Genomic DNA, 13,088 nt, shown 5'->3' with positions numbered 1-13,088 from the left:
CACAAAAAGCAGAAAAGGAAGCTGCAGAATCTGACATGTTTATACTATTCTAATATAGTGACTCTCAAAAAAAAAAAAAAATCACAAACCAGCTACACACTTGGACACACAATAAGATGTGGTCAAGGACCTCTTTCTCCCAAGTTCTCTCCCCAAACCCCAAAAGAACATCCATTTCTAGAGAGTCCATTTTCATTCAAGGCACATCTGGGTGTACGTAAGTTTTACAAGGTAATAAGGTGACCCCATTTTTTCTTTGCAGGCCATAAACTGGCTGTTCTGCGGCAATTGGTGTTACCAGAATTAAGTATGTTAAAGGGACATGTGTTTTCAACATGGCGTGCTGAATGTTTAACTGTATATTAAATTAAAATCACTCCTTTCTCTTCTAGAAGCTGAACTGTTAGCTGAACACAATTAACACTTGTGTTTGTCAGCTAGATGGTTGCAGCTGACAGTTCAGTACTACCCCTTGTTTCATTAACTATACCTTGACTTTAGCAAAGCTTTTGATACAGTCTCCCACAATATTCTTGTCAGCAAGTTAAAGGAATATGGATTGGATAAATGGACGGTAAGATGGCTAGAAAGCTGGCTAGAAGGTCGGATCCAGTGGGTAGCGATCAATGGCTCGATGTCGGGATGGCAGTCGGTTTCTAGTGGAGTGCCCCAAGGTTCAGTTCTGGGTCCTGTTCTGTTCAACATATTTATCAATGACCTGGATGAGGGGTTGGATTGCACCCTCAGCAAGTTTGTGGATGACACTAAGCTAAGGGGAGAGGTAGATACGCTGGAGGGTAGGGATAGGGTCAGAGTGACTTAGACAAATTGGAAGACTGGGCTGCAAGAAAGCTGATGAGGTTCAATAAGGGACAAGTGCAGAGTCCTGCACTTGGGCCGGAAGAATCCCAAGCATTGTTACAGGCTGGGGTCCGACTGGCTCGGTAGTAGTTCCGCAGAAAAGGCCTGGGAGTTGTAGTGGATGAGAAGCTGGACATGGAGTCAACAGTGTGCCGTTGTAGCCAAGAAAGCTAATGGCATATTAGGTTGCATCAAGAGGAGCATTGCCAGTAGATCCAGAGAAGTGATTATTCCTCTTTATTCGGCTTTGGTGAGGCTGCATCTGGAGTACTGTGTCCAGTTCTGGGCCTCCAATTGTAGGAAGGATGTGAACACACTGGAGAGGGTCCAGTGGAGGGCGACCAAAATAATTAGGGGGCTCGAGCATATGACCCATGAAGAAAGGTTGAGGGAATTGTGTCTGTTTAGTCTGCAGAAGAGAAGGCTGAAGGAAGATTTGATAACAGCGTTCAACTTACTGAAGGGAGGTTGCAAAGGGGCTGGAAAGAGGCTGTTCACAGTGGTCACGGATGGCAGAACATGGGACAACAGTCTCAAGTTGTGGTTGGGAAGGTCCATGTTGAACATCAGGAAAAACTTTTTCACTAGGAGGGTGGTGAAGCATTGGAATGGGCTACCCAGCGGAGTAGTGGAGTCTCCATCCCTGAAGGTGTTTAAGTCTCGCCTCGACAAAGCCCTGACTGAGCTGATCTGATGAGTTTGGTCCTGCCTAGGGCAGGGGGCTGGACTTGATGGCTTTTTTAGGTCTCTTCCAGCTCTATTGTTCTATGATTTTCTGTCAAAATTTAAAACAAAAATTCCTATAATTACTACTACTGTATATGGAATTCTGCCATTTTCAGAGAGGTCACCTTTCTGAGGAGGGGACTATCATCTGCCCTTGAGAGATGAACTAACACAGATACACCCAGCACTGCTGGGGGGGGCAGCGGTTGCGAGGGGAAGTGTGTCATTCTGAGGACCACAGTTTCACAGAATGATGCTCAAGTTTCAACTACAGTGACAAATGTAAAAGCTGCAATTATAGACAGTACCGAGGAAATTCAGAGAGAGCTACCACACCAAAAGGTACTAGCTTAGCTTAGCTCCAAGAAGCCCTTTAAGAGGCAATTCAAGAAAATGCACTGTTGAGTGAAATGTCACCTGAGTCCTCTCCCAGGAAAATTAACAAAAGGGTAACACGTCTAAAAATGAAGCTTTAGACATATGGAGATCATTTTCACATAACATTCAACAAAATCACAAATACCAAGAGGAGCAGTTAGCTTTGGTGTCCGCTTTCTAATGAACCTTCATTACTATTTCAAATTATGGAATTTTCTCCTGGGGAATTTGCTTTTTAATGGTTTGTAACTATTACTGTGAGAAAGGAGGAACACCACAGGTCATCACACCGCATCCTAGGTAACTGACACACAAGTTTTTCAGTTGTGTTCCAGTTGCTAGTCACCCCCACCACAAACTTGAACTCAGGTGACAACTTCCAAAGCAAGAAATATTCATAACACCTATAACTACATTTTAAGCGGTGTACTTACAAAACAAAAGATTTACTCTCGTGGAGTTCTGTGCGTGCACGTGTGTGTGTCTGTCTTGAACCTTCAATCTATCCTTAGAAAGCTTCGAGCATATACTAAGCAATATCATTAAAAAAATGGGAAAAGAATCAGATTGACAGCAGTCTGCAATGAATCTCTGACCAAAAGCAGCTAACACATTCGCTCTAGCTGCAAAAGAAAACATCCAGAGGTAGACTGAAGTTTTATTTATTACAATAGTAAATGACAAAACCTTTGTTCCGTTCTATGCTACAGCCTTTACAAAAGTGACAATCCACAATGCTAAAAAAAGAGCAGTCCTGTAGCACATCAAAAAGACTAACAAAATAATTTATTAGGTGATGAGCTTTCTTGGGGCAGACCCACTTCTTCCAATCTGGAAATAGTGCTCAAAGTGTGTGTAAATGCAAAAACAACGTCAAGTCCTGTGGCACCTTATAGACTAACAGATTTTTTGGAGATTTCTTTGCCCTCAAAAGCTTATGCTACAATAAATCTGTGCTGCAGGACTGCTTTTTTGCTCTGTGAAGATAGACTAACCCAGCTACTGCTCTGGGATTATTCACAAGGCTAAAGGGAGACAGCCAGAAAGTGCGTATTTCCAAGGAGTTCGAAGAAGTGAGGCTCAACCCTTTATGAAAACATCCTGAGAAGTAAAAGCCCTGCAGTGGGACCAGGATAGCTTTATTCAACACCATGGAGAAGTCTTTTCCAAGCCCCGTGGGACACCGCAGAAGTAGGCTATTGCCTAGACCAGAGTTTCTCAAAATTGAGGTGCTGAAGAAAGAGGATCCACAGGCCACTGTAAAGTTGTCATGAGATCAAAGGCTGCTGGCTGGGCATCCAACTGTGAAGACTTCAGAAAATTTCTAATCTTTTCAATGCTGAATGGCAGGGATTCCCAGGAGTTCAACGATATCAACAGTGGGGACATAAGGGAGCATGTAGAACACCCCTGCTCAATCCCACAGAATATTTCAAAAACTGGGCCCAACTGTGACCAAACTGCATTTACCTGCGTAAGACACCCATTCGCCTGCCAGAGTTCTCCAAACTCGCCTGCTGCTGGGAGCGCTCCAGAGAAGCCAACTGCCGCCTCGTGTGATTCCACTCAGACGGGATTCCATCTGCAGTCTTTGGGTGACTTCCGGGTTCCACTCCAAACACAACCACCCTCAAATCTACTGCAGCAAGTAAAGCATTTCTCCCACCCACCACTGCTGATGAATGGGAATCTGGCTTTTCAGCGAGGTCACACTTACAGAATCAACACCTAACAAACCCTGAATGCAGAGGGCAATTTAAGGGCCTGCTTCAGTTCTCTGGAGTCACGACTGACAAAATCGCATGCTTCAAAAGAGCAGGACCCCTGCATTAAGAATCCAAGTACTTGTTTATATATTGCTAAGCCACAACTGATGGACAATATTATGATTATTACTACAATCACAGGAAATCCAAGTTCCTCAACGTTGACCTTTTCTCTATTTTTTTCCCCCCTAGAAAATGGGTTTCTGTAAGTCCAAATATTGGTTCCTGACAACTGTTTTACATTTTTGAAAGACTTCAGCATCTTGGACTAGTGGGATAATGGATACATGCTTCTTTTCGTGTGTGTGCATGCGCACAGTAATTTGCTATTACTTCTCAGGGAAGGTGACAAAACCTGAAATATTTTTCCTAGGAGGCCACAGTGCAAAAAAAAAAGTTTGGAAACCTCTGTCCTACACTACAAATGAAGATCTGCAGTTTTCCATAGACACACCCTTTTGTTTTCCATCCAATGAATCAAAGTCTGCCCAGAGCTCAGTGATAAAATGCACCTTATTCTCAGAAGGTCCTATGAAACGGTTTTCCAGGACTGCATACTAAAATCTGCATTATTTTGGAAAACCACACCTTCCTTTCCTTTCCTTGGAAAGAGGCCATGAGAACAATACCTTTTTTTTAAAACCACAACAAATACGTGTGCATGGTTGGTGACTCTTCCTGATGAATGATACACTGCTCTGTTGTCATATTCTGTTAGAAGAAAGGTTCCTCTCACAATCCAAGCAGCAGCAAAGAGCTTTCAGTATGGGTTTGTATTTCAAGACGCACATGTACCTTTGACTATAGAATCATAGGGCTGGAAGAGACCTAAGGAGTTCATCAAGTCCCTGCTTTGTTAAGCTAGATTTAAGACCTCTAGGAAAGAAGATTTTACCACCTCCCTAGGTAACCCATTCCAGAGCTTCACCACTTTCCCAGTGAAATAGTTTTTCCCAATATTTAAACTAGGCCTCCCCCACCACAGCTTGAGACCACTGCTCCTCCTTCTGTCATCTGTTACCACTGAGAACAACGTCTCTCCATCCTCTTTGAAACGCCCCCCTTCTGTCTCCACTGAGGGCTGCCCACCTGCACTTGGAAGAGGGGAAAGTGATCAGAAGTAGCCAATATGGATTCACCAGGGGCAAGTCCTGCCTGGCCAATCTGATTAGCTTCTATGACAAGGTAACAAGCTCTGTGGACATGGGGAAGTCAGTGGATGTGATACACCTTGACTTCAGCAAAGCTTTTGATATGGTCTCCCACAACATTCCTGTCCATAAGTTAAGGAAATATGGATTGGATCCTTGGACTATAAGATGGATAGAAAGCTGGCTTGAGGGTTGGGCCCAAGGGGTAGTGGTCAATGGCTCAATATCTGGATGGCGGTCGGTTTCAAGCGGAGTGCCACAAGGCTCGGTTCTGGGGTCGGTGTTATTCAACATCTTTATTAATGACCTGGATGAGGGACTGGGTTGCACCCTCAGCAAGTTTGCGGATAACACAAAACTAGGGGGAGAGCTAGATATGTTGGAGGGTAGAGAGAGAATCCAGAGGGACCTGGATAAACTGGAGGACTGGGCCAAAAGAAATCTGATGCAGTTCAACAAGGAGAAGTGTAGAGTCCTGCACCTGGGGCGGAAGAATCCCAAGCATTGTTACAGGCTGGGGACCGACTGGCTCAGCAGCAGTACGATGGAAAGAGACCTAGGGGTTATGGTGGATGAAAGGCTGGATATGAGTAAACACTGTGCCCTTGTATCCAAGAAGGCTAACGGCATACTGGGGTGCATTAGGAGGAGCATTTCGAGCAGATCTCGAGAAGTAGTTATTCCTCTTTATTTGGCACTGGTGAGGCCACATCTGGAATATTGTGTCCAGTTTTGGGCCCCCCAGTATAAAAAGGATGTGGATTTGCTGTAGCAGGTTCAAGGAAGGGCAACAAAAATGATTAAGGGTCTGGAGCACAAGACCTATGAGGATAGGCTGAGGGATTTGGGCTTGTTTAGTTTACAGAAGAGAAGACTTACAGGTGATTTAATAGCAGCCTTCAACTTCCTGAAGGGGAGCTCTAAAAAGAAGGGTGAGAAACTGTTCTCAGTGGTGTCAGATGGCAGAACAAGGAATAATGGTCAGAAGTTCAAGAAGGAGAGATGTAGGTTAGATATTAGGAAAAACTTCTTCACCAGGCAGGTGGTGAAGCATTGGAATGTGTTGCCTAGAGAGGTGGTGGATTCTCCATCCCTAGAGGTTAAGTCCTGGCTGGACAAAGTCCTGGCTGGGATGACTTAGTAGGGGTTGATCCTGCTTGAAGCAAGGGGCTGGACTAGATGACCTCTTGAGGTCCCTTCCAGCCCTGTGATTCTGTGATTCCCATTCTGTGCTGCCTAATGCAGTAGTCTGGGAGCTGACCGCGCCTGTGAAGACAGAGGCAAAAAAAGCATTGAGGATGTCAGCTTCTTCCACATCATCTGCCACCAGGTTACATCCCTCAACCAGTAAGGGTCCCACACCTTACCTGACCAGCCTTTTTTGATAGCATGCCTACGGAAACCTCCTTTGTTCCCCTTCACATCCCTTGCTGCTACAACTCCAATTGTGCTTTGGCCTTCCTCATTACACCCCTGCATGCTTGAGCAATATATTTATACTTTTGCCTAGTCATCTGTACAAGTTTCCACTTCTGGTAAGCCCCCTTTTTGCATATAAGTTTATCAAAGATTTCTCTGTGGCAGATCACAGACAGCCCTAACTGTGCAGATGGGGAAATGCCTCATCTCAGAAAAACAGCAATGACGCATACTCTGAAATGCAGGGGGCTACTCAGGTAACAAATCTTGAAACTAGTAGAGCTGGTGCTCAAAAATCCTGCCATTTCACTGAATATTCATGTTTCAAGCATGAATTAAAAACATTTCCTGAAAGGCTGACCTCATACACTCTGAATGTACAGCTGGATTTCAACATGATAAATAAACACATTACTTGAGAGAATTTTAGAAGAAGGGTCATTAATTTTGTACAGTGAATTTAATTTGTGTCGCCACATGTTCTCCCTACAACTTTGTTATAACTATTCTTGGAAGAAATACCAATGAATGAAATAAGATCCCTGAAAGAGAATGGATTTTCATGTAACTTACTTGCCAAAACCTAACCTGATTATTGAGGATTTTTATTCTAATAGTCTGTTCAATCTCCCTGTGCATTTCACAGTCACTATCATCGTCCTGGGCAGGAGATCATTTGTACATCTTCACTACAATTATTTTGTTGTTAGAACAGGCCATTAGTACAGTTTGATTAATTTAAGGTTTTTGCTTCATTTGAGGGATGATACAGATGGTGCTTGGTCCTGCTGTCAGGGCAGAGGACTGGACTTGATGACCCCTTGAGGTCCCTTCCAGTTCTAGTAATCTATGATCTCTTTCACATTTGGTGCCACTCCTTTATCAGCATGACCTCTTCTGTTTTCCCGATACATTTTATACTCTGGTATTACTGTGTCCCATCGATTATCTCTTTCCATCAAGTTTCCATCATATCTATTATTTCAGTAATCCAAGGAAAACATCTGTGAGCAGGTTCAAGGTCCACAAAGTACACATCCTTCATATCAAGAGCTGCAAATCACAAGCTCTTTTCCAGGCGTAGAATTAGAGAATCAGGGGTGACCATGCAACATTTCAACTTGCAGATGAAGTGGCTGAGATGGTGGGAATCAAAGATGAATCTCCAGTAGCTCTTCCTTTTAGATATTAGAAAGTGTGCTGAGTAAAAACTCTTTTGTTTGCATTGAAGAGATACCAACTTTATTGCTTCTGGTTCCTTGTTTGAGAACTTCTTCATGAGAGAGGTCCCTGACAAGGTGCAGGGATGGGGGTTTTGACAAGAGGTAGCACAATAAATTCAAAGGTATGGCCAGAATGGATGATGATTTACATCCTCTTGCCTTTTGTTACTGAACTCCAGTTGTGGAAACAGATTGCTATCTGCCCCCCAAAGGATGTATGGGGATCAGCAAATGGCAGCAACATTCACGTTCGGCTATCAACCTCCCACCAAAAGATTAGCTAGATGAGGTTGGATGATGCTGTCACAGGGAACATGGGTAATCGGTCTTCTCAATGCGTAGCTTCTTACAGGGTGGCTCGCAGGACATAAGTAGCAGAACTGTTGAGAAAATGGCCTAGGCTTATATGACTCCATGTGGATTTCTCTCTTTCGGGCAGGTTTGTATACTGCCAGGGAGCAAAGGGAGAACAGGGAGTCCTTTAGAGCATATGAGAACTCATCTGTCTTTAGGTTACAATGATACCTTTCACAGAAGGACAGGTCCTTCGCAGCATTCTGAACTCCCCTGGAAAACCACACAGTGCAAGGCTGTAATTCACAGCACACCACAAAGGCAGCTGCTATTCATCACAAAGAGGTTTCTCCTGCATCTACCACTGATTGACGACTGGTCCTGGCAACCAACTTGCCCTCCTCAACAAGAGCCTGGATTTGAGCTCTGTCTGCTTTGTTGCATGTGAATTTTGAATAGTTCATGTAATCAGACTTAGCCAACAATGCTTGATAATTGGCTATTTCTGAACTGAAGGCTAGAAGAAAAGAAGACCTTCATTCCCAATACATTTGTGTGTTTCTCTGTCACCTATGGTAGATCCAAGGTGTTTCTCTATAGGTCTCTGCGTTATGGCCTATACAAGCAAAGTCTTAGCAGGATGAGAAAAGAAATCTCCCCTTCAACCCCCTCATTCCCCTTAGCATTTTTCTGCCGTCTTAGTAGTAGAATTGCAACTGGCTTGGGTATATCAAGCTGTTCTATCCGGTGCCGGTATGTCTCCTTTAAAAGGAAGAGCCACCTAAGCCAGATCTGACTAAGACAGGATGCTCAGGACTTTACACTAAGGACATAACCCATATGTAACTGTTCCTGAAACTGCTTGCGGTCATGTGGAAGGGGCGAGAAGATATTAGAGCAACTGCTTTGTCTAGCAGTTATGAGAACCATCTCACCTCATCAATACTGGGGGAACCAGCAAGTCCAATTCATAATCATCTTCCAGGGCTACAGAAGGAATCTTTGGCTGTCCTGTTGCAAGCAAGGATGGACTGACTCCCTAGTGGATTATGTTAACCCTGCAAAGGGGTATGAATCCCACAGTCCTCAGGCCAGTAAGATGTATCAAAGGGTGGTCATTGTGGCACAGTAACACATAGCATGGTGCACCGAAGACTCAGAGGCAGGGGCTGAAACAGAGGTGGGACAATGCAAGAGACCTCCCCTGGTCTGACAAATTCCCTCAATCAGAACTGCTCAGGTCCCAAGTGCGCCGATCCAGGGAGGTCCATCTGTACTCATGCGCAAGTTTAAAATGCTCAGCAAGTTCAACTGGATTATCAAAGAAGCCAAAGCTAACAGTCTCTGTCCTGTTTGTTGTCTGTGTTACCCGAAGAGAACTACTCTAATTCCTCCCTGTCCCACAATGGGCTGCTATGAATGCTAAAGACAACCTTCTCCTCTAGCCTTCCTTGGTAGGCACACCAATTTCTTTATGACCGACGCTTCACTGTTTGCACATTCTGTAGTTTAACCAGTTTAACCAGGTGCATTTATATCGCTGAAAAGCTGCTCCCATAAAAGTCTGTTATTCTTGTGACGTGGGGCAGATATCACTCAGCTAGGATACCAACAAAACAAACATCAGCTGTACTGATGAACACGCAGCTGTCGACGACACTTACGTGTCATTGGGGAAATTGCACAGCTCTCCAATTCTGAATGAATACACTGTCAGCAAGTGATTTGAAACATGCTCCCTGCTTCCGAATGAAGTGTCTTGTGCCACACTCGCAAATGCCTAGAACGGGGTCCTTCAGCTGAGGGCCATCACCCCTCAGGGATCATGAAGTTATTACAGGGGAGGGAGGAATGCAAGCTTCCAGCCTCTACCCCCAAATCCCACTCCTCCGCCCAGAATTCCTAATAGGGTTTAATACACACAATGAGTTTTTCATTTACAAGGGGAGGTCGCACTCCAGTGCTTGCTGCATGTAAGAGAACAAGCCAGCAGTCACATAAAGTTGAAATAAAAACTGACCAATCAGACACATGGCACTGGAGGCAGAGTAAGGGCTACAGGGCTAAGTGTCTTGCCTGAGATCATTACAAATACCAAAGGAAGGGAAACAGTCCTTGTAACGCAAGAGATAATTGCTGTGTCTATTGAGGCTAAAGCTGTGGCCACACTAGCCTGTCCTTCTGGAGGGGCTATGATAATGTACCACTTTGGGATATCCTAATGAGGCGCTGTCATGAATATGCAGTGTCTCATTAGCATAATGGCAGGCACATGCATTTCAAAACCGCCGGTTTCAAAACGCAGCCGCCCATGTAGCCAGGGGTGCCTTTCAACATGACCCACTGATTTCAAAAGCCCCTTATTCCCATCTGGTTTTGGGAATAAGGAGCTTTTGACATCAGGGGTCTGTTTCGAAAGGCCCCCCGACTACACGGGTGGCTGCGTTTTGAAACTGGCAGTTTTGAAGCATGCGTGGCTGCCATTATGTTAATGAAGCACTGCATATCCCAGACAGTGCCGCATTAGCATATCCCAAAGTGGTACACTGCCATAGCCCCTCCCAAAGGGGGAGATAGCATGGCCACAGCCTAAGTATTTAATGTATTGAACTTCAACAATACAACAGTTTGAGAATCACTGCCTTAGAACAGTTTTAGCTCCTGCTAGGCTCAAGATTCATGGCACCAAAAGAGACTTCAAATCCCTCTTATTTATGCTGCTCATCTGGTTAAGAAAGGGGTAACAAGGAAGCTCTCATGTATGAAACGTCATCGGCATGGTTCAGCTCACAGCAGGCCATTGAGACCTTACCCCTCAGGCTGGAACATCCCCATTAAGCCACCAAACAACTCACCAAAAGGCAACTCGAATCTTGTATCCAGCAATATTTTATGGGGCGTTGGCTTTTTGGTCCCGCAGATCTCATCGTGCTTCATGACCACCTCTGCCTCCAGCGTAGACCACTCTCCAGGTCCTTCCTATTAACAAGTCATGCATTGAAGACCCTGGATGTGATGGCCCTTTATCCAAGTCGTCATCTTTATATAATGAATCTTATTTGCTGACGCAAGGAGCCCAGAACAACTCAATAGGACAATAAGATTAACAATATTCTCTGCTAGCGTTCACTCCTAAAAATTAAACCCGTTTTCTGTCTGCCATACTCAATTATTGCCTGCTTTCCTTGGAGCTATGTTTGCCCAAAGGCAGCAGAACAATTTAAATCCAGCCCAGCCTCCTGCTTAATTTAATCTGGCTTGCAACAAGTCTCTGCAACACAGGCCCAAGGCCCTTTGGGAACACGCCAGCAGCAGGACAGAGCCTGCCCTAGCCTCACTGCACCACTGAACGGGAGCTGTCAGAAGACAGACCCCCACACCAGCTCCCTAAACTCCTGCCTCAACCCAGAGCCCCCTCTCACACCCCAACTCCCTCCCAGAGCCCCTACCCCAGACTGCCACCCTGAGCCCCTGAACCAGTCAGACTCACCTCTCACATCCAGACCCCCTTCTAGACCCCAGAACCTACCCCAGCCCAAAACTGCATCCCAGAGACTGAATACCCACCCCCTGCCACAGCCTGCTCCAGCACCCCAACTCCCACCCACACCCCATCCCCCAGCCCAGCCTCCTGCCTGGATCCCCCTTCTGCACCCCAAACCCCTCATCCCCACTCTTACCACAGAGCCTGCACCCCACGGCAGATCCCTCACCCCTCCCAAACCCCAGTCCTCTGCCCCAGCCTGGAGCCCCCTCCTATACCCTGAACCCCTCATTTGTGGCCCAAGCCTCTACAGCCCCCACTGTGGACCTGTCTGTGGCCCAGGACTGATTTTTTTCTGGGGGCCAGTGGCCCCGGAAAAGAAAATGGTTCCTTGCTCCCGATTGTGTGCTTCCCTACACCAAGGTGAGAAAAGCATTTCAAAATGTAACTGCGGCACACCTGCTCACTTCTGAGGGGAATTCTGCATGAAGTATTCAAAACCAATCACTGAGGAGAGATGGGGCTCATAAGACAATTTAGCACAAACATATTTGTGACGCTCAAAGGCTGAGTTCCCTCTACCTCATCATGCTCAGTTTTGGAGCCCCACCAACCCATGGATATATGCTTTATATCCACCAGCATCCATGGACATCAAAGCAAACATCCATGGCTCGTTTTTTGTAAAAATGGATGCGGATGCAGATACAAAGTTTGTATCTATGCAGGACTCTCCCCGTTTTCTCCCACTGCCTGAGTTAATCACCATCTCCTGGCTGTAAGACCCAGAGCTATAAAATCTGCATCTTTTAAACAGTATCCAGATACTTACTGGCTTACAGAAGTCCAAGCCCATTGTAGGATCGGACCAGCTTTCAGAACCTCTGAGTCTCCCCTGTTAACTACTGCAATCAAAAGTTCAGAAATCCCTGTTCAACTTTCTCAACACGGATACGTCACAGCCAACACCACTCAAGGCAAACAATGTTTTATGGCCTTAGTTAGAGAGCTAGCAGGTATCCTCATATCATTCAGTACAACAACCCCAAGGAAAGTCCTTGAGCCACCTGGGAAAACTCAAAAGCCGTGTCTACACGTGCACGCTACTTCGAAGTAGCGGCACTAACTTCGAAATAGCGCCCGTCACAGCTACATGTGTTGGGCGCTATTTCGATGTTAACATCGACGTTCGGCAGCGAGACATCAAAGCCGCTAACCCCATGAGGGGATGGGAATAGCGCCCTACTTCGAAGTTGAACGTCGAAGTAGGGCACGTGTAGACGAGCCGCGTCCCGCAACATCGAAATAGCAGGGTCCCCCATGGCGGCCATCAGCTGAGGGGTTGAGAGACGCTCTCTCTCCAGCCCCTGCGGGGCTCTATGGTTGCTGTGTGCAGCAGCCCTTAGCCCAGGGCTTCTGGCTGCTGCTGCCGGAGCTGGGGATCCATGCTGCAGGCACAGGGTCTGCAACCAGTTGTCGGCTCTGTGGATCTTGTGTTGTTTAGTGCAACTGTGTCTGGGAGGGGCCCTTTAAGGGAGCGGCTTGCTGTTGAGTCCACCCTGTGACCCTGTCTGCAGCTGTGCCTGGCACCCTTATTCGATGTGTGCTACTTTGGCGTGTAGACGTTCCCTCGCAGCGCCTATTTCGATGTGGTGCTGCGCAACGCCGAAGTTGAACGTCAACGTTGCCAGCCCTGGAGGACGTGTAGACGTTATTCATCGAAATAGCCTGTTTCGATGTCACTACATCGAAATAAGCTACTTCGATGTAGGCTTCACGTGTAGAC

The 13,088-nt window shown here is 45.9% G+C and overlaps 1 protein-coding gene across 4 annotated transcripts in view; it reads right to left on the bottom strand.

Annotated features, from left to right (window-relative positions):
• Positions 1-13,088, bottom strand: part of UNC13B (unc-13 homolog B) — a 343,577-nt gene that overhangs the window by 261,710 nt on the left and 68,779 nt on the right. For 2 of the 4 annotated variants that reach the window (XM_074995889.1, XM_074995890.1), the window contains exon 5: positions 10,674-10,797. The exons of 1 other annotated variant lie outside the window; for it this stretch is intronic. In XM_074995889.1, coding sequence (XP_074851990.1) covers positions 10,674-10,797 — 124 coding nt within the window. Of the gene's footprint in view, positions 1-10,673; positions 10,798-12,134; positions 12,208-13,088 lie in introns of all 4 variants that reach the window. One more of the 4 variants, XM_074995891.1, reaches the window with a different exon arrangement.

The sequence above is a fragment of the Carettochelys insculpta genome, chromosome 5 (assembly GCF_033958435.1).
Source record: "Carettochelys insculpta isolate YL-2023 chromosome 5, ASM3395843v1, whole genome shotgun sequence".
Taxonomy (NCBI): domain Eukaryota; kingdom Metazoa; phylum Chordata; order Testudines; family Carettochelyidae; genus Carettochelys; species Carettochelys insculpta.
The sequence above is the reverse complement of the archived record's forward strand: the minus strand, read 5'-3'. Positions and strand labels throughout refer to the sequence as shown.